This window comes from Pseudochaenichthys georgianus, chromosome 22 (assembly GCF_902827115.2).
Source record: "Pseudochaenichthys georgianus chromosome 22, fPseGeo1.2, whole genome shotgun sequence".
NCBI classification, from domain to species: Eukaryota; Metazoa; Chordata; class Actinopteri; order Perciformes; family Channichthyidae; genus Pseudochaenichthys; species Pseudochaenichthys georgianus.
Window position 1 is genome coordinate 8,298,409 of NC_047524.1, and position 21,535 is coordinate 8,319,943.

A 21,535-nucleotide genomic window follows, 5' to 3' on the forward strand; every position below is an offset into this window, starting at 1 on the left:
AATAGGTTGTGTCACAATATTAACGGCCGTGTCGGAACTATAGGTCGGAACCCTACCCCGATAAAAGGTTCCGCTGATCTGGGAGCGATTAGCGTTAGCGAAAAATATAATCCAAAAAGGTGTAATAATAAATAATGGGACCACGAAGACTTTCTGTATAACCAAATATTATTCAATTTATCTATTTTTTAAATAGATAAGATAAGAAGTACTAAACTACTATACTGACAACTTTGTCACATTACACAATTCTCCGACTATATTAATTAATCAATTCAAAGATAATAATACATAATTCATAATTTACAAACAATCTGAATCGATGCCTCTTGCTATAACATTTTATTTCCATTTTCTGCGAGCACGAGATTGTACATTTACTTTTATGAGTCCAGCAGGTGGCAGCAGCAACTTGCAGTTTGTGGCACATAAACACATTGGATAAATTAGACAAATTAAACAAAAAATACTTTAACCTTCTGTCTGCTTTAAATGTGACCCTTGAGATAAGAGAAATATGATTGTTTAGTATACTTATACTGTGTAATACAATTATTCTTTATCTAGTTTGCACTGTCCTCATGCTGAAGCCTAAACATGTTTGCATATCTACTTAGAACTTAAAAAAAGGTTTAAACAGCAGTTAGACCTTGAACCGACTTAAAAAAAAAAGTAATAACCTTTCCGTGGAAAAAAAGAAAAGGTGACATTTGATCTTATCTACTGTATGCAAGTTCTGAACAAAGATATAATTATAACAGACTAACTAAAATAGTGTAGAAAAAACAATAAAGAAAAAGACAAAGAACAAAAAGAAAAAGGAGGAGGGGGAGTAGCAGAAGAAGAACATACGATAAACCATTAATAATTCCTGTAGGGGCGTCTCATAGCAACATCATTAGGAGTCAAAGTCAGCATTGCACAGATAAGTGTACACAGAGAGATGATAATATGACATAACAAATTAAGGAAAGCACCAAGATAAATGTCTTTATGTTCAGGGCAGCGGCTGGAGTCTGTCTCCTGTGCTGCAGCGCTGGCAGAGCGAAGTGGACAACTGTCCGTCCTGTGACACACCACCACTTCACCACCATCTGTGGATGAGGTGCAGCTCTGCAGCAGCAGTAAGGTAAACACTGGAGAAGCAACGTTAAAACCCCTCAAAAATAATCAGCCACAACACATGTCTGTCACACATTAGAGGAGGGCACCCATGGACTGAGATAAAAAGCGTGAGTTTGTTGTCTAGACATGTTCATGTAAGACATGAACACTTTGAAGTAACTTCTAAAACTTGGTTGAACTGTTTCACTTCATGTCTCTAGTTATTTAGCTGTTTCCTGCTGATGCAGCTGCACATGGTCACGCGGTTCAGAGGTATTCAGTTAAAAAAGTGACACCATAGCAGACAAACTATAAGTACAAGGTCCGTGTACTTTTTGTCAGTTTGATTTTTCGTTTGAACCAAAAAATGAAAACAATGAAAATACCAGCCTTTTTTCGTTTTAAATCAAAAACTAAAAAATGTGAAACCAAAGCCGTTTTCCTGTTTATGTTGTCTGAATTAAAAAACGGATAACAAGAAGACCTAATAAAAAAAACGGTCTGATTTTGGTTTTTCATTCAACTTCATTCAATTTTCCGTTTTGTATTGAAGAATGAAGAAAAGCAGTCCGGTGAACCGGAAGTTAAAGAACATATTTCAAAATAAAAGACACGAGGATACTATGGCCCTTTCTCATTTCATCAAATCCCCCTCCTCGACTCCTCAGAGGCTTCTCAATACTCAAATTTCCCCTCCTCGACTCCTCGGTCCTCCGGTAGTGACCCGGAAATGAATTTCAGCGCGCCATTTTGAAGGACGTCTCATTTCTCTAAATGCACACCGAGGACCGAGGATCGAGCGTCGAGGAGGCTCTCTGGAGGAGCTATAACCGAGGATACACTGATGGTTCCTCCACGGCTCCTCCGCGGATGCATTTCCGGGAACGGTGGAGTCGTGACGCACGGCCGGACTTATCTCAGCCAATGACAGCTCTGCATGCAACCCCTGGATATTATTTTAGAACCTGCTCTCATCGCAACGCGATGTTTACAGTGATAACAGCTGTGAGGTGCAGAAAGCAGAGCAGTGTGTAAAATATATATCACCCATTTCAGCGACTAGAGAGAGGGGGGGGGATATATCCAGTCTCTGATTGTGTTACGTTATTATGAGAGTGCTCTCATACTTTAAATTGCATATATTTATATAAATATATTTGTGTGTGTGTGTCCGCATCTGTAGCCTGTTATTGTCTCATTATACCGCACTCTCAATGAATTCAAAGTAAATATGTGGGGGAACAATGTTCAGCTGATCTAACAGAGATTATAAAATATGACAAAACACTCAACAGATGATGCAGCTGTTGCCACGTAATAATGAACGGACATCGCTTTAATATGACCGCTCAGAGGAGAGGAGTTCTCATTTCTTTAAACGTCTGCTGCTTCCCCTCCTCTCTCCTCGGTTCCCCTCCTCGGTCCTCTGCTCGCATCTCCTGTGGGCGGGTCTAAGTATCGAGGAGGGGAGTCGAGGAGGGGACATTTTAGTATTGAGAAGCCTCTCTCGACTCCTCGGTCCTCCGGTAATGACCCGGAAATGAATTTTAGCGCGCCATGTTGAAGGACATCTAATTTCTCTAAATGCACTTCGAGGACCGATGACCGAGCGTCGAGGAGGCTCTCTGGAGGAGCTATAACCGAGGATACACTGATGGGTCCTCCACGGCTCCTCCGCGGATGCATTTCCGGCAACAGAGATGTTTCAAAGAGTCATGACGCACGGCCGGACTTATCTCAGCCAATGACAGCTCTGCATGCATCCCCATGATATTATTTTATTAACTGCTTTCATCACGACGCGATGTTTACAGTGAGAACAGCTGTGAGGTCCGTGCAGAAAGCAGAGCAGTGTGTATAATATATATCACTCAGTATAACAGGCATACTCTCTTTATTTGCTTTAGTTTAGTAGATATCTACAAACAAAGAGTCGATATTTTTCTAAAACCATTTAGTGCTTCACAATAAAATACACAACGGCTATAGCCTGTTTTAGGAGCTGTATGTGCGTGTGTGTGTGTGGTAGCCTACAGTGTGTGCGTAGATGCAGCGGACAGACAGGTCTCTGTTGGTTTGGTGTCCTCTGCTTACTTTTGGGCCGTAATTTATTTTCCTCATTGTAGCGACCAGAGGGGAGAGGGGGGGGGATATATCCAGTCTCTGAAAGTGTTACGTTATTATGAGAGTGCTCTGTTTGATTCTGAAATTGTATATATTTATATAAATATATACATATATGTGTGTGTGCGTGTCCGCATCTGTAGCCTGTTATTGTCTCATTATACCGCACTGTGAATGAATCAAAGTAAATATATAAGTCATCATGAACACATCTGTCCATCAGACAGAGGGCTGCTGTGCCTTCTGTCATCATTAATGGACGTCTCTTTAAAATGACCGCTCAGAGGAGAGGAGTTCTCATTTCTCTTAACCGCCTGCTGCTTCCCCTCCTCTCTCCTCAGTTCCCTCCTCGGCTCCTCCGCTCGCATCTCCTGTGGGCGGGACTAAGTATCGAGGATAGGAGTCGAGGAGGGGAGTTCGAGAAATGAGAAAGGGCCAATGGCAATGCTGTAAAAGACCCAGAAGTCTGACGACCCTTGGTCCCCCTGCTTCCGGCACCCATGCTGACGGGGATACGTTTATTTCTGCATTCACATGCAGATATGCGTTTATAGAGATTAATACAAGTATGCAAGCTCTGTGCATAACTTTATTTCGCTGACTTCCGGTTTGTACTGTGTCGGCAAATCCAGTGTCCAGCTTGTCGCTGTGTGACAACCATTGAACAACATCATGTTTGTTGCATACCTGCAACTAAGATTTACCTGTGACAAATGTCAGCGATGTGAACATAACTGTCGCCCTACTTTCACCTGCACCCAGCAGCAAGCGGGAGAACAATATATCATACAGTCGACCCCTAAAACAGTTCACACAGTAATGGAACAGTTGTTAAGCATTATTTTGTCCAACTAGTCTCTATATTATGAATTTGATTTTTGTCTAAACTGCTAAGAAGCTGACAGCTCAGTTAGAACAGAAAGACATGCAGGCCATAATCACTAGACGCTCAAAAGAGTGTTTGTAAGGCTTACATGAACTGAATTGAAACACTGTCCATTAGTTGATTAATAAACAAGACATTCAAGTCAAAGTTTTAGGCATTTTCATTTGTAGCATGCTGTAAATATGGACTATGAATGAACACATGCAATGTGGAAACACAAATAGTTGTATTCTCAATACTCATAACATGTATCAGACACAATGACTTTACTGAGAGTAAAGATGACTTGAACATAGAATGGTACTGAAGACAAAATACAGTATATTGCATTTACCTCTTCCTCTAACTCTCTCTCCAATATTGGCCTCCATTGTTGTGCACAACAAAGTGTTCAAGCTCAGGTTTCTAAGTGATATAATTTTAACTTGTGCATTCTGGGTGTAGGGTTAGTAGGGCTAACCCATATCTGTTCAATAGATGAAAGGCAACTTGAGTTTAATAATTGCGCCAAAAGTACCAGTTTGTGTCTTGGTAATTGCACAAAGCTGTAATAGGCCACAAATAATCACATTTTTCTAAAAACACAGCAGCAAAACCTATTTTATCCACCCAAAAATGAAGGCCCACCTGAAAAAAAATCGCTATTTTTAGCATTAAATAATGTACACTTAAACTGATATAGCTTTTTTGGTGGAGAAAAGAAATGTTGCTTTTGCCCACATCCTCAGCCGCACATGGCTCTGCTATGCCGGGGCTCCTGTATGTTTCTCCACACGACTACTGTAGGTAGTACACTGATTATGGATATACACCACACACTACCCCACTTCAAAAGACCAGAACTATCCCCTTAAGGGCAGCTGTTGATGTTCACAACAACAAAAAACGCATGCAGATGGTTGTAGTCTGTAGCCAGACAGTGGTAGATCTGGCCGTGGTGGAGCATGGTGGTGGGCAGCGGTGTGACTTCTAGCTGTCATGGTGATGTTCATATGACAAGGGGACTGCCTGCTTGAACTTTACCGAGAGCAGAGTCCACTAGTGGCACCTCACAGGGATACCTATGGTGCAGAAGCAGCAGTGAAGTCCTTGTAGATCCCTGGCACTTTGAGGGCAGACAGATCCAGCAGCTCTCAGCTCTCAGAGACATCAACACATCAACTATTCTGTGTGCATAGCTTACTTTCACATACTAATCTCTCACTTTACTTTCTCTGACATTGTTCTCTGCTTTGGATTGCGGACATCCCAGCCATGTTCCCTACCGGGCCTGGTTTTACACACTGTGGGTTTAAACAAGATATAAAAATGATGAGATGATGTGTGTGTAGTTTTAGTATTTGAATTACAATGTCATTATTCTCAGACTTGCCATAGTTCTTGGTTTGTACCACTGCTGCTCTGTACAGCTGAGTACTGGGGACCCACTGGGAGTCATGTGACTGGAGCAGGAGAGTAACACACGTCACACCTGCAGCCATGATGCTCCAGCTCAACGGGGCTCGAGTCTTTCAGCCCCACCTGTAAGAAGAGAAACAAAATAAATACGTATTCAGTTTTCTTTGAATTATTTATTTTAGGGTAACATTTTGGTTTAATAACATTGTGCTATTTTAAGGAGTAAATAAGTCATATATTTTTTCTTAAATGTTTTCTATACTTACATCTTCTTATACATACTGATATGAATTGATTTACTTTTATACTATGAACAAATAAAAATGACTCTTTAACAACAGAACAGGACCAAAACACAACTGTGACCTCTGTGCAGCACACACATACCAGTCAGTCCATTTCTGGGGAGTAGCTACCTTGTGCTAGTTATATTAAAGTTGATGTTTTACTATTGGCTGTGTCTAACCTGTCTGAAATTAGCCGAATCCCCAGGAACATGTTGAACCAGACGGTAACTAAGACAGTAACACTTCATCCTGAACTCACTGTGGGGCCTGTCCTCATGGACCTGTAGCATAACACCCTGACACATACAAAAATACATAGTATGTTCATTAAGAATGCACATACTGTCCCTCCTCAGTCTTTCAATGTAGTCAAAGTTGTTGAAGAAAAACAATAAGTTTAACGTTACAGAAATAAAAGCTTAATTACTCACCCTCCTAATTGTAGACGTATCTTCACAAGTACAACTTGAAACATTTCTCCCGCTTGCTGCTGGGTGCAGGTGAGAGTAGGTCGACATTTCTGTTTACATCGCTGACATTTGTCACAGGTAAATCTTGTAGGTATCGCAACAAATATGACGTTGTCACACAGCGACAAGCTGGACACTGGATTGACCAAATAACTACACACTCTTATTTACATTAGACACGTTATTCAAAACCAACAGCCTGTGTGTTGTTTGCTAAACACTGCCACTGAAATACCACACTCAATTATCAAGCCCCTGCACCCAGAATGCACATGTTAAAAACCATGTAAGTTAACCAATTAGATCACTTAGAAACCTGAGCTTGAACACTTTGTTGTGCACAACAATGGAGGCCACTTTTGGAGAGAGAGTTAGAGGAAGAGGTAAATGCAATATACTGTATTTTGTCTTCAGTACCATTCTATGTTCAAGTCATCTTTACTCTCAGTAAAGTCATTGTGTCTGATACATGTTATGAGTTTTGAGAATAAACATATTTGTGTGCTTCTGGAGGTTATACACTGACTGGATAAGAACCTCAGCCCCATTTCAAACAATCCAAACTATCATCTTAAAGTCTCTTGAGGTCAAGAGTTATGTTCACAACAATGGAGGCCAATATCGGAGAGAGAGTTAGAGGAAGAGGTAAATGCAATATACTGTATTTTGTCTTCAGTACCATACAGTAACTATATGTTCATGTCATCTTCACTCTCAGTAAAGTCATTGTGTCTGATACATGTTATGAGTATTGAGAATAAACCTATTTGTGTGTTTCCACATTGCATGTGTTCATTCATAGTTCATATTTACAGCATGCTACAAATGCAAATGCCTAAAACTGTGACTTGAATGTCTTGTTTATTAATCAACTAATGGACAGTGTTTCAATTCAGTTCATGTAAGCCTTACAAACACTCTTTTGAGCGTCTAGTGATAATGGCCTGCATTTCTTTCTGTTCTAACTGAGCTGTCAGCTTCTTAGCAGTTTAGACAAAAATCAAATTCATAATGTAGAGACTAGTTGGACAAAATAATGCTTAACAACTGTTCCATTACCGTGTGAACTGTTTTAGGGGTCGACTGTATGATATATTGTTCTCCCGCTTGCTGCTGGGTGCAGGTGAAAGTAGGGTGACAGTTCTGTTCACATCGCTGACATTTGTCACAGGTAAATCTTGCAGGTATGCAACAAACATGACGTTGTTCAATGGTTGTCACACAGCGACAAGCTGGACACTGGATTTGCCGACACAGTACAAACCGGAAGTCAGCGAAATAAAGTTATGCACAGAGCTTGCATACTTGTATTAATCTCTATAAACGCATATCTGCATGTGAATGCAGAAATAAACGTATCCTCGTCAGCATGGGTGTCGGAAGCAGGGGGACCAAGGGTCGTCAGACTTCTGGGTCTTTTACAGCATTGCCATTATATCCTCCTGTCTTTTATTTTGAAATATGTTCTTTAACTTCCGGTCCACCGGACTGCTTTTCTTCAGAGCTATTTAATAGAAGAGTTACGACACCGGAAGTCCAAAAACGGTTATCGTCACGTGGTTCATGTAGACGAGGGATCGTTCCCCGGAAGTTCATGGCGGGCAATGTGAATGCATTGATAACAGGAGATAGAACTACGATTTTTGGTAATTATTAGTGAATAAAGGTTTTGATTTGCAATATTTATACAACAAATCGATATGTGTATGTATTTACATCAATATGTTTTCAAAAATAAAATCGAATTTGCTAATATTAAGTGATAATATTAGGATTAGTGTGAACAACTAGTTTACATGTTACTAACAGTGCCTTGGTTAAAGAGCCTGTTGCTGTTTATTTATAGCTTTGAATTCTTTCAAACCAATATTATCTTCTTAAACTTGTATGGTAGTCAGGAGGATCACTTTCTAATGTTTATTGATAGAGGGAGGGGATCTAAAGTAATGCTTTAAAATTCAGATTGGATTCATTTCTACCATTTTCTTAAATTCATGGTAGTTTCAGTAATCCCCTGGTAATTGAGGACACCAGTTATCTAAATGACTAATGTCGTCTTTATGGCTTTCAGAAAGGACAGGAGACCGACAGGATATGATGATGATGTTAAATGTGTTGCTTTAGGAACATCCATTGCAAATACATGGAATTCAATAAACATAGAAGAGCATATCATGCAGTTTGTCGGTGCCTTTTCCTCCGTGTTGACCTGGTTTGCTGTGCTGCCTCCTAGTCGCCACCATGGTTTGCTGTGCTGCCTGGGGATGCTCAAATCGCTCAGAGAAAGGAGTACAAATGTACGGCTTCCCCACTGACACAGAGCGGAGGAAAAAATGGCTGGCTCAAGTCAGCAGGAGCAATTTCACGACCAACAGCACCAAAATATGTGATTTATATACAAACACTGCATTTGCACTTTTTCACAAAACGAAAACCACACCATTGGGAAAGCTTAACGTTTTGTTTAATACAAAAAAACAGGGAAAGGCTTGAAAAACACTGAGAGTTGAGACTCAGGGTGCAGGGTGAGGGTCTCAGTGCAGGTATTCAGGCTCCATTGAACCCCCCTCTGGTTCTTGTGCTGAGAGAGGGAGTAACAGACAGGAGAAAGGGTTATACACACCTATATAGCACACCTATTGCCTTGGGGAGATAACATGTTTACTTATATAAAACAGTAGTATTAAACGTACCTTGTGTTTTCACTCTCACTTAAGTCCCTCTCCCTTTGCCATCAATCCAAAATCAGCTGTGCTGTAACATTATACAGACAGGTAATAATCAACAGAATCACAAGGACACAATATGGCTCTGCTAAAAACACTCACTCTTACACGCACCAAAGTTATATTTATCTAATATTTAACTCCCTCCACCCCCGCATACAATCCCGTTTAGAAGCCCCTCTTCTCTAATTCAACATGTTGGACGAAATGACATAGAGAGAACGGAATTTACAATTAAAAGGCTGTTCAACGTGTGTTGCTAACTTGCTTCGGTATGCTAGCTTGATCTGTTATCTGTAAACGTTCCCTAAATCTACTAATTTAGGGATAATCCACTGACATCCTTTAATACACATGTTCATTTGAATCAGATGTACTGATAATATCCGCAATATACATCGCTAAACTTCTTCTTACCTTTAAAAGTCCGTCACGAACGGTCTATTATGCAGCAACTCCACAGCTCTGCCAGCCTTGGCGCTAACTTCCGGGGAACGATTGAGAGGCTCCACGATCCGCCATTGCTGTAAAAAAGTGGTCCATTGGAGTGAACGGAGATGTCGTAACTCTTCTATTAAATGGCTCTGCTTTTCTTCATTCTTCAATACAAAACGGAAAATTGAATGAAGTTGTTATCAAAAAGCAAACTCAGACCGTTTTTTTTTATTAGGTCTTCTTGTTATCCGTTTTTTGATTCAGACAACAACAACAGGAAAACGGCTTTGGTTTCACGTTTTTTCGTTTTTGATTTAAAACGAAAAAAGGCTGGTATTTTCGTTTTTTTTGGTTCAAACGAAAAATCAAACTAACAAAACGTACAGACTTTTTTTAATTAGGTTTTCTCGTTATCCGTCTTTTGATTCAGACAACACAAACGGGAAAACGGCTTAGGTTTTCCGTTTTAAATCAAAAACGAAAAAAGGCTGGTATTTTCGTTTTTTGGCTTTTGGTTCAAACGAAAAATCAAACTAACAAAACGTACACGGACCGTACAAGTCTTGCATTCAGACCTTACTTAAGTGAAAGTACAAACATATTAGCTGTTGGAGCGATATACTGCTTTATATTATTTAATAGTAAAACGTGTATTTTCTTTCTGTCCAAGTGTATTATTATTGAAGTTAGTTAAACTTGTTCTTTATGTATTATTTTGAAGGCATCTTTGGGCACCTGGTGTAATTGTTTATACCGTTGGTGGTGGGAGCCAAAGCACCGTTAGATTCATTTTTGGAGGTATTTGTTGTATTAATAATATGAAAAGTAAACAGTGGACCGAACCATATGGGCCTGCAGCTCTACCAACTGTTAAACAGCGGCCACAACTCAGTGACTGTTTCACCCATGTTTCTCATGAAAACAGTCAATAAATTCAAATACAAACAGCAAAAGTTTAAAATCTTCTTGAATTTATTTAACATTGACACAAAGCTTTGAACGACAGTGACTCACTTACATTTGAAAAAAGGCAGTGACAAATGAGCGACAGTGTGGGAAAATGCTTCAGTCATTTCTTCCACATTAACGCAGCTACAAAGTGCAAAAGGCAACACGATAGGACAGGATGAAAGGTAATTCAAAACAAATGAATTTTAACACATAGCATAACATTTTTCTGAACAATCAAGGCACTAAAGGGAAGCGAGGAGCAGCTGGAGCTACCCAGATCAACCCCTCTGTATATTTGGTCAACGTGAGAAATATTTTTTCTGTATAAAAACTCTGAGATCCAGTCTTTGAGGAAGAAAGAAGACACAAATATGTTCATGTTGTTCAGAGCAGAGCTTGGGTTTTAGAAAGAAGACATTTGGACATAAAAGATGCCACAAAAATGTTGGTGTTCATTATGAATTTGTAATAAAAATGTATTAAATCTGGGGTTTTCTGAGGACTGTAAACACAGAATCTTTCCCACTTATTTAGAAATGATAACCAAATAGTTTTTAGGTGCTGTAATCTTCTTCTTTTTTTTACTTTATCAGATGTCAGCGCTTTCTATAACAAAAAAAAAGTCACCACAGATTAAATCAAATCAAATCTCCTCACGTAATTTATATTGCAGTCAGGACGTTTGGTTTGAATTTGATGTTTCTATCTTATTTCCTCGATCGCTTCTCCATATGCAGAGGAAATGTCCGGCTGCCAAGATGTAAACACACACCAACACGTTCAAAGCTTCTTCTGATTATGGCAGTTTACTAAATATATCTACAGTGTCCCAGTTGTGGTTGAAAATTATAATTTCAGGTCAATATTTAACTTTTGCGTAACTTGTCATCTTAAACACCACAAGAGAAAATATGTAGATTTTAACTAAACTCTTCCAAAACCTCTCAATGATCATGTTTGAATTCCATGTTATCCACACTTTGCAGAAACACAGACACTCTCATATTGAACCTTCATGTGTATCAAATGATGACTAATAACAGGTTTAATATCTATTGTCAGAAAGGAGGGCATGTGAGACTGAACAAATGTAACTCAACCTCAGGTTTAAGGGGTTGTCTGTTTTGTTGATGAAACTTCCTGTTTCACTGGTTCAGAGAGGAAACCACATTCAGACAAAAACACACCAACAAACAGAAATATGTTCGTGCACAAGCCAAGGCCACAGGAAGTGACTCGACCAATCACAGCCGGGCTAAAGGGGAAGCAGGTCCATTTATGTCCTCTAGCTTTCTATTTGCTTACAAGAGAAATGTCAGGTTTAAAACTGATGCTTTTAAATATGTTGTTCAGGATACAATCAGATTATTCAAATGTAATCTGGTCAAAATAATTTTTTTACTAGTAAGTAGTATAGTAGTAAGTAGTTTGCAAGTAATCAGTAATTGTGTGTTACCTGCATTAGTTTTGAACAGACAGCAAGAAGTATTTTCAAAAAAATATTCCTGAAGTTTCCAAATTAAAAGTACTCCTGGTGGTTTATGTTGAATCATTATTGGATTATTCTTACTGATGTATTATTGAGATAAAACTATTCTTTTGATAACCAATTAGTTTGAGTTCCTGTGAGAGTTATCAGTTATCTGAATTTTGACATTTTTTGAAACCAAATCATAAATAGTTGTTACAAAATTAAAAGACAAAACACTAATATCTGACTGCAGTTAAAGACCTGAACCCTGCTTTAAACCTCACAAAGCGTTAACAGTTTTCTGATAAGATAACAAACTCTGGCCTAATATGAACATTTAGGACCAGCTTCCTCCGCCTGCCTGGCTCAGGGGGGACACGGTGCATTCTGGGAACAGTGCATTTATACAATGACAGTACCGTACAAACAACATACAAGTCGCTGCCCTCGCTGCTATATAAGACTCTTGATCTCCATTGGTCTTCAGCACTCTGCCTCTAAAAGTGCCGCTGCAGTGGAGCAACACGAGGAGGAATGTGTGAATCTGTGCAGAGGGTCAGTCTTTCTGCACTGGGAAATGTGTGAGGCTGAAGAGAAGCACAGTGGTCTGCAGTTACACCTGTTTAACTGGGCGTTTCCTCCCAGTTCATGATCATCATCTTCTTATTTATATATATAAAATAGGCACAGGGGGAACAGTTCAGATGTGTCCATAGATGAGTGGATTTCCACTGAAGCAGTTTTAGTGGTCTTTCTTTATTTCTGTGACTCAGTTGTTGTGCGAGAGGTCGACAGGAGGAGAGAAAGTCTGTGTAGACGCTGAGAAAAACAGTTCTCAGCAAGTTTTATCCCATAAAAAACGTTTCAACGCATGTTTTATCGTGCGTGAAAATCTATCATGCATCCATCTTGTTTAGGGCTGCAGGCAGTTATTTCGGTAAATGCTGCGATCGTGGACACAAACATTTTAGAATCAACTAAAAATATTTGACAAGCTGGACTAGAAGAAGTGAAGTACACATTTATAAATGTCTGCATTTTTGACTTGTTCCTTAATAATAGTAAAAACCTTCTCGCACTGTAAGTTAAATCGAGATTTTAAGAACATAGTCATAAATAAATGAGGAAAAAAAAGGCAGATTATTTTAAGATTGTATGCATTCTCTCAGCTACTATGATCATTTTGAGATATTTCTAATGAGATCCACAATTGAAATATTATTTTGTGTATATTTTCTAATTCTCTCTCTTCTAAAATCTGAATGGTTTAGCTGAGAAAAGCTATAAATCTGTATTGTGCAGGATATGTATTTGCTGCCTGACCTCGCTGTCAGCGATCCACGCGTCTTCCCTCCTGAGATCAGCGCTATCTCTCCTCCTGCCGACAGACTCTCTCTGCACAGGAAGTGGAGGGCCATCAGTTTACAGTGTTAGAGGAAAGTAAAAATAAGCAGAGTCCAGTTCCTGTCATCCCGTATAAAAAACTATTTTAAACTTCTCTGTACATTTCCCAAACAAAGTGTCACTTCCTTCTGGATCATAAAATGCTTTTCTCCAGCAAGGAACAAAATATCAACCTCAGAACAGACGATAATTCCCCTGAACAAAGACAGACAACGAGAGAAAGTGGGGAGAGCCCTTTAGGAAAACTATACACATGCAATTAAACACCTACAAAATGATCCGATTTGGATTCCTGATACACGTCGATCTGTTTTAGTCTGACAAAGTTTAACACATTAAAACACAGGTGTCAACTCCCCAGGTGGGGGGGGGGGGGGGGATCAGGATAAACTCTGATACAGGAATATGGAAGTATAAAATCATATTGCTTTGAGATGTAAAAAAAAGAAAGTGTATTGATGATTGATAAGCTTTGTGACAAAGAACCACACAAAGTTTAAACACTGAATGAAAAACATTTAAATTATCAATAAATCGTAATTTTTCCCTCAAGAACTCAAAATATTCACTGATGCAGATCCTCTAAATGTGAGGATTTGCTGCGTTTCTGTTTTTTAGGATTTCAACTGAATATTTTGGGTGTTGCTCTTTTGGTGAGTTTTAACAATACCATTTTTCATCATTTCTTCTTTCATTTTACAGATAAAACGATGAAACTGCAGCCTTGTACCACTAGCTGTGTTGGGTACTTGTTGAAGAGGCTTGAGTTGAGTTTCTAAACCCTTTTCAGACAGTAAAAGACAGCATTTGGTATATTTCAGGGTGAAGTCGTTAAACTCTGCCTTCCAGTACACCTGAAGGCACCGACACGTTGCAGCTAAATGCAGAACAAATGTCAGTCTTCCAAAAATGTACTTGTGTGGTTCTTTGTCGGAAATCTCAATAAAAACAAATGCATTCATAAAAATTGTAAATAGTAAGACACAGGTCATTTATCAGTAGCCATCAGTGGTGTCTGTAGTCTTTATAATCTGATCTAATATGAATTAATCTGCTGGAGGAGGAGGAGTGGTTGTTTGGCTCCAACACGGTTTGACCCGGGATCTGGAGGCGCCATTTATATTCATTTTTAAATAAATCTAAAAGAACAGATCTGAAAGATATCACTGGTCTCAGAATCGTTAAAATGTACCAGTTTTCCCGACTCATGCTTGCTGATCCCAACATTAGGAAAACTGAAAACACCCAGATCAGATTTTAGGCTTTAATTCCCCTTAGATCCAACCCAGAGAACTTAAAGAGGGGTTCTGGATGTGAACAGCATTAGATGACTGTAACTTCACTGTTTTCCAACCAGCGCATCCAATCAGGAGAGATGGAGGTAGCTGAAGAGCAGCGGGACCAGGAAGCCCACGCCGAAACCCACCGTCCCGTACACGATGTAGCGATACGGCAGCTCCACCTCCATGTGCTGCCGGGCCTTCCTCATGTCCGTGCTGGGCACCCCGAACAGCCAGCACACCAGCGGGAGGGTGAGGGCCTTCATCAGCGCCCGCATGGCCATCAGCACCAGCACGCCCAGGACGAGCCGCAGCACGGACAGGCCCACCAGGCCGGCGCTGAGGGGGGGCATGGTGTAGGGGAGCTGCTCCGGGGTGGGGTCGGGCAGCAGACCCAGGTGGTAGTTGACGTGCGAGGCCAGGGCCACGCCGGCCCCCGTGCCCAGGATCTGTGCGGTGTCGCCCCGCGAGGTGCTCCAGGTGTCCAGGGTGAAGGAGAAGAGGGCGAGGCCCAGGTGGAAGCAGACGATGATGAGAGGGGCGTAGCGGTGCGACAGGTTGAAGCCATCGATCAGGTCCAGCAGCGGCAGGAAGAAGAGCAGGATCAGGACGCTGTACAGGACGCCCATTATGACGTCCTGGAGGAAAAATAAACAGAAAGATAGGTATTAAGTCTAATGCAGAGGCCTGTACTACGAAGCTGGTTCAACCTAACCTGGATATGTTTGAGTTAGCCGGTCGGCCTAATCCAAAACATACGCGCTCTCGCTAAACGGTCCTACGACGCGGGTTATCAAGTGGATCGCTCAAGCCAGCCGTGTCCTATCTAGTTAGGTGCGCGTTCACATGAGAGGGGTGGTATTTGGAGCATTCGACCAATCACAAACATGGAGAAGCGTACTGACAGCGCAGCGTCATACTTCCTGAATGAAAAGTCAACTATAATATTAGACAAATATGAAGACGTTAAACTTTAAACATCCATGACTTAAACACTTTATCCAGGATCAAAGCCACAGAGCTGCACCTGCAAGGTGAATACAGCTGGCAAAAGAAAAAGTGTTTGAATGCGTACATTAACAGGTTTATGATATCACTGCCCCGTCTAAGACACGATCTGACTTTCATTACATTTGACTCGAGTGTTTCGTCAACTTAATGTGTTGCTTAAAATAATACTTCTGCATACAGTATGTGACACTGTGAGTGTTGCACGGTCAGATACGGCTCAGCTGACTCAGATAAGGAGATATATGATACATTATGAAGTGATATGCCGCGGACTGTACTTAATGTACTCTGATCCGGTTACTTATGTTGTGGCAGATATTTAAGTAAGCTTTCTTAACGCTAATGTTATAATAGTCAGATTGCTCTGAAGATGGAGGTGATATTCTATTAATGTTCACGTTCACACAGTCGGTGATTTTTGCCGGCCGCCTTTCCTGCAACGGCAGCCTTTCTGTATTTCCTCTATCCTGTAATATGACTTGATCGCTTTAAACTCCGCACACTGAGCTCTGATTGGTCAGCAGGCAGTGCTTTCACTGAGTTGAGCTCTTAGCGTCGTAGGACCGGAAACCCCGAGTTTTCCCTGAAGTTAGCCGGCTAAGCGAAAATCCTGCTTTGTAGTATACGAAGGTGTTAAATTAAAAAGTAATATTAAAAAAAGGTTATTGCTTTTTATGATGACGGTATGGTTGGTTCAAGTTGGACATTGGGGATAACAAGGTTTATTTTTTTTAGAATTATTATTACTTGTTTTTATTTTATTAATGTGTTTTTTTTTTTTTCATGCGTGTTGTGTATGTTTTGCATATTGGACTACATGTTGAATTTTTTGGCTTGTTTGCAATGCGTTTTTATTTAAATCTCGTTAGGCATAAGGCTGAAGGAAATTCAGTGTTTACGTTGCCCCAACAAACATAGGCTCGCAAAATATTTATTTTTAAAATAGTGTTCTTACGCACAAGTCTATTGACAAGAATTGTTTAATTGGGAATGCATTTTATAGGAAAAAACATTTGAACATTTTGGTCCTCCTGAAGAGATTAAGACTCGACAGAGCAAAATAATGTACACATTAATTATACTATATTTTCTGTTGATGGATAAAATAAGTTGAAAAGAGGATTCAGAAGTCAGCGAGCTTTACGTGTCCATGAACTGCGGACTCAAACACAAAGTTCATTACGGTCGTTTTTTATTGAGCAGCAAACTGACAGTTGGCTTCCTGCTCCAATGTTGAGCATTTAACCGCTAACTGAGGATTTAACCGCTCAGACATACAACAGACTTCCTGCTGAACTAAAAAACCCTCACTGGTGATTCAGAAAATTCAAATGTTGTCAACGAGACAATGAGGTGCTGTTATTTGTACATGCATCCATTTTCCTACAAAAATCTGAAAACAAACCGAGTATAAAAGTCTGCTACCAAGATTGTTATATTGTTAATAATTCAGAATTAATACAGATCTTAACAGGTTAGAAATGGTAGAAGTAATTGTTGCAGAATGTCTTAGTACCTTGTTGTAATCAGGATGAGTATTTCTGAATTTCTCTATTTTATTGTAGAAAAATTAAATATTTTGGAGTTTTGGAGTGTAGATATAATAACATGCCAATGCAAATACTCTCCAGTTTTATTGTGTGCACAGAGAGTGCAGAGTGTCAATTTAAAAGTCGTTTAGCAGGCGGACAGCAGTGTCTACCAGGATAAGAAATCAATGAGTGTTGCTATAAATGTACACCAGACGCAATCCACTGGCCAACCGCTGGAACATTTCCAGTGCTGCCTGGCATGTTAGCGCACTTTAACGGCAGCACTGGACGGAGACCAAGGTCCTGCTACAGTTTAAATATCTATTTGGCTGCTTAAATACACGTTGTGTTACAGATAAGCCCTGATCTCAGTCAGTCATTAACCAGCTCTGAACTGCGAGGGCCTCAGAGCTCAGCAGGAACCCACGTCCCGGCAGCTTTCGATTGTCGGACAGTAAAACGTGTCCTTGTACAGTCAGTACAAGGACACGTTTTACTGTCCGACAATCGAAAGCTTGGATGGGATTTATCCCCCTTACCGCTGCCTAGGGTTGCAAAATTCCAGGAATTTTCAGAGATGGAAACTTTCCATGGGAATTAACGGGAATTTAAGGGAATAAACTGGGAATTTTCAAAATTGAAGGTTGGCTCTTCATAGGGAACTTAAATATAGTTGGGGAAAGTATATTTTAGCCTAATCTTGACTAAAACAAACAGATGCCATTCAAGTACACTTGAATATCCATGCCATAGCACACTGCTTACTGCATGGCTATTGAGACCACACCCCCTTACAGGCACTGTGCACAGATGATTTCGAGAAGACTGGATCACACTTTTGAGCCCAAAGCACAAGACAAATGAAGCCACATCTTTACATTTAACATTTTGAATGGGACTTTGTGGGGATTTTTGGATGGGGGGTGCATTTTTGTTAATTTTTTTAATGAGTGGGGTTGGGGGGGATGAGTAATATTTAACTCAACATTCCTGTTTTCGTTCTTCAATGAAACAAATAATTGTTCAATAAAATAATTAAAACTTGTTCTGTTCTACTTACATTTAAAAAAAATAAAAAAATCTGTTGAAATGTCATGTTTTTTGTTTAATTTTGCATCGAATATTTCCAAAATTCCCGAACTTAACGGAAAGTTTCCGTCCCTTTGCAACACCTACCGCTGCAAACGTTTATCGGTCTGCTTCCTCCTTCTTTATGATAGTGAGTGAGAGTTTTCAGCCATCTCTTATTTTCTCCTACACTGACAAGACCAGAAGCTCTGTAACAATATGAGCTGTCCACAAGGTTCATGCTATTTGATAGATGCTTTTATCTTAAGTGCTTTACATAATGAATGAAAATATGAGTGTATTATGTCAGTATGGGTGGAAATAGAGCTAGTGATAACCCTAAATTAGGCTCCTGTCTGCTGTCCACCTGAACCCTATAATGGCTTAATGGATCCAACATTCATAAAGATTGTAAAAGTTCAATAAGGGCACCCGTTTTGGATAACTTTCATAATCTTCTGCTTATTAAAACAAAGTATTATCAACATCAGGTGACTTATTAATTGACCAATACTTTCATCGTATTGTATTGTGTTTGTAAACTTGTATATGTTATATAGCACAACATCTCAAAGAACATATTTGCCTCAGGCTTAATCTCTGGATCTTAAAACATCCTCTATCCTTTCTGTCCTCTATCCTAACGCGAGAGGAATCCCAAAGGCTGTTAGGATACCATACCTCAGGGCTTAATTAATCTGCTTCAGTAAATGTACAGAGACCAGAGGAAAAAAAGGAGTGAGTCAAGAGAAAATAACATGAAAAAACTGGAGATTCTTTGGATCAGAAAGAGGCTGAACTAGAAACAAGAAACAGAGACAGAATGTGCATTGGTCGCTAGCTAGCTTACGGCTAACATCTGTAAAGTCTAAACTTTGGAATAAATGCAATGTTGTTTTCTGAAACCTATCCAAACAACTATTTAACACGACATGAGGAGAACTGTGAAAAGATTATCTAGTGTCCGGTTGATGCCGTGTTCAAACAAACACAGAACTAAGGGTTAAAAATGAAGCCTTTAAAATGTGTTTAAACACCTAGCATTTGAGTGATATTTGAGCCGTCTGGTAAAAGGTTTGTACTGTAAATGTCACAAACACATCATCAGTAGCAGAACAAAGCAGTAGGATGTAGTTGCATTGGGTGTGATGATTTCCAGAACACATTAAGAGCCATGCAGGCCTGGCAGAGCAGACCGCTAATGGCTCACCATGTGGAGCTCCACTCCCTGAAACAAAACCGTTCCCATGAGCCTCCAGAACAGACATCAGGCTGTGTTATCAGCTGGAAATGGGCTCTGTGCATGGTGACCTGCACATTTAAAACCTTCATGTTACTTCAGTTCGGAGGTCTGGACCCAAATGTTGGGTTTTTTGAGACCATTATTGAAACCAATCCAGTTCATGTGGCGGGTAATGAAAACATAAAGCTGCTGTCTGGTGACTTGTGATCTTAACCCCTTGCAGTTGAATTATACACCTCTTTTTTGGTGGATTTTAACTCTCTTACGACACAGGCGTCCATTGCAAATAAACATCAACAAATCAGTATAGACATAACAGGAAAGACTGCCTAACCCTAACCCTGCCTGTGCATCATAATGTCTCTTAATCACTTTAGTATCAAAGTAATTGCCGTCTATACGTCAATAGTTACACAGCAAACAGGAACTGCTAACAGCCAATTTAGCATGCTTTTAAGGGAGACACAAATGTAAAAATTAATGTTGGGCTAATGTTGTAGCCTACCACACAACTCCATATATCCATGACACCATTATAGAGATATATTTAAATACTTCCAAGTCTAGCAGACAACCCAAATATGTCTGAATTACAGAGATTTGTTTCCTCATGATGTCATGCTGGGATAATAAATATCAGCTGTGGTTTGAATATCTCAGAAAATATGGAGATTAGACATTAAGGGATTATTTAGATTACCCGACAGTTTGTTACTGGTGGAAAGTCAGTTTAAAATGCAAGTCTGGGCTGAATTACAAAGGCTTTTATGGTTACAGACATTATCCCCATCCTTATGAGATTGAGCATGAAGGAGAAATGAACATGAGGAAGAGCAGCAGGAGTTGGTGGGTTACAGACGGAGGATTTTATCCTGACTGTACCACAACAAGTGCTCACATTCTTTATTTTGGTTTCATGCGGGAACAGGAGGAGAAGGAAAGGGAGGGAAAGTAAGAAACCGGGGACATGTGGAATACAAACTATAACAGGAAGAAATAGTAAAAGTACTTTTAGAAAGGAAACAGATGGTTAAACGGTTCCCTGCTGTTAGTAAACAGAACAACAATGCCCTGCGGTGTGGTAGATTTGTTGTGATTAGACAGTGTTACATCCTCTGATGCAGTTTGTTCACAAAAAGACTTCTGCAGATTGACCAAAAGTAGTAGTTGATTAGGAAGTCAAATTAAGCGACAAAACTTACTTCAAATGTTTTAATCAATATTTGTAAAAACTAAAATGGTATTTACAACATTAACGGTCAGGTTACATGAACTTCCTCTGAAAAATAGTGCAAAACAGGGAATCTTTGAATCCAAGGAAGCCATATTGGGTATATTTTCCTGTTTTTCTATGAATATGGAACACATTTACTGTGGGTTAGGGTTTAGACAACTACAACTACTACAAACACCTGACATGCAAAACTAATATTGCTCTTAAATGCAATTGATTAAGATTATGAAGACGCGGGTCATCACATTAATGACTCCCTGGGACTCTCTGATGTCAGACAGTTGTGCTACCGTTAGTGCTGGGATGAACTGCTCTTTGGTTAAACCCTGGATCAATAAAAGCAGGACTCAGGATTGTGTCCTATAATTTTCTCACAGTAAATCTAAATACTGCTGAATTAATGAATCGTCCTAAATATATTTTCTAGGTCTTGTTTAACCAAGAGGACAACAGGAATATGTTTGCTGCTGACGTAGTTACAGATGTTATGTTGAGTGTGTGAAGCAGTGAGAGGTGGCAGATGTGCTCGTGGTTCCTGAGGTGGAGGTCTGAGCCGCGACACCAACCGAGGCGGCCACAAAAAACCCTTAATAAATTCTCTGATGTGGAATTACCTTCTAAAGTTTATCTGGGAGGACGGCCAGCACACTGCAACGTCTGCTTTTCCCACACCGCCAGCCATCAATCCCTCTGACACAGCAGACACCACGGAGACCGTTACCAAAGCAACAGACAGCCATAGCCCAACAGTGCACCGGGAATTACATCATTTCCCAGATAATTATTTACACCAAACAGACTATTTATCCACTTTAAGTACTTAAACATAATTAATAATAACCGAGTGAACCAAGATAATCCAGATTTGCTTTTATTATCCAACAGAAATACCCAGCACAAATGTTCCAACT

General features: G+C 39.9%; 1 protein-coding gene and 1 long non-coding RNA gene across 2 annotated transcripts in view; both read right to left on the bottom strand.

Annotated features, from left to right (window-relative positions):
- Positions 1-8,756: 8,756 nt before the first annotated feature.
- Positions 8,757-9,546, bottom strand: LOC139432894 (uncharacterized). Its single transcript, XR_011642481.1, has 3 exons — positions 9,413-9,546; positions 8,963-9,023; positions 8,757-8,850 (listed from the first exon to the last, which is right to left on the bottom strand). It is a non-coding gene; the product is annotated as an uncharacterized lncRNA (long non-coding RNA).
- Positions 9,547-10,379: 833 nt separating this feature from the next.
- The window catches only part of sgpp1b (sphingosine-1-phosphate phosphatase 1b), a 29,873-nt gene continuing 18,717 nt past the window's right edge, over positions 10,380-21,535 (bottom strand). Inside the window, exon 3 of the mRNA XM_034111381.2 lies at positions 10,380-15,174. Within this exon, the coding sequence (XP_033967272.1) occupies positions 14,623-15,174 (552 nt within the window). The 3' untranslated portion in view covers positions 10,380-14,622. The remainder of the gene's footprint in view (positions 15,175-21,535) is intronic.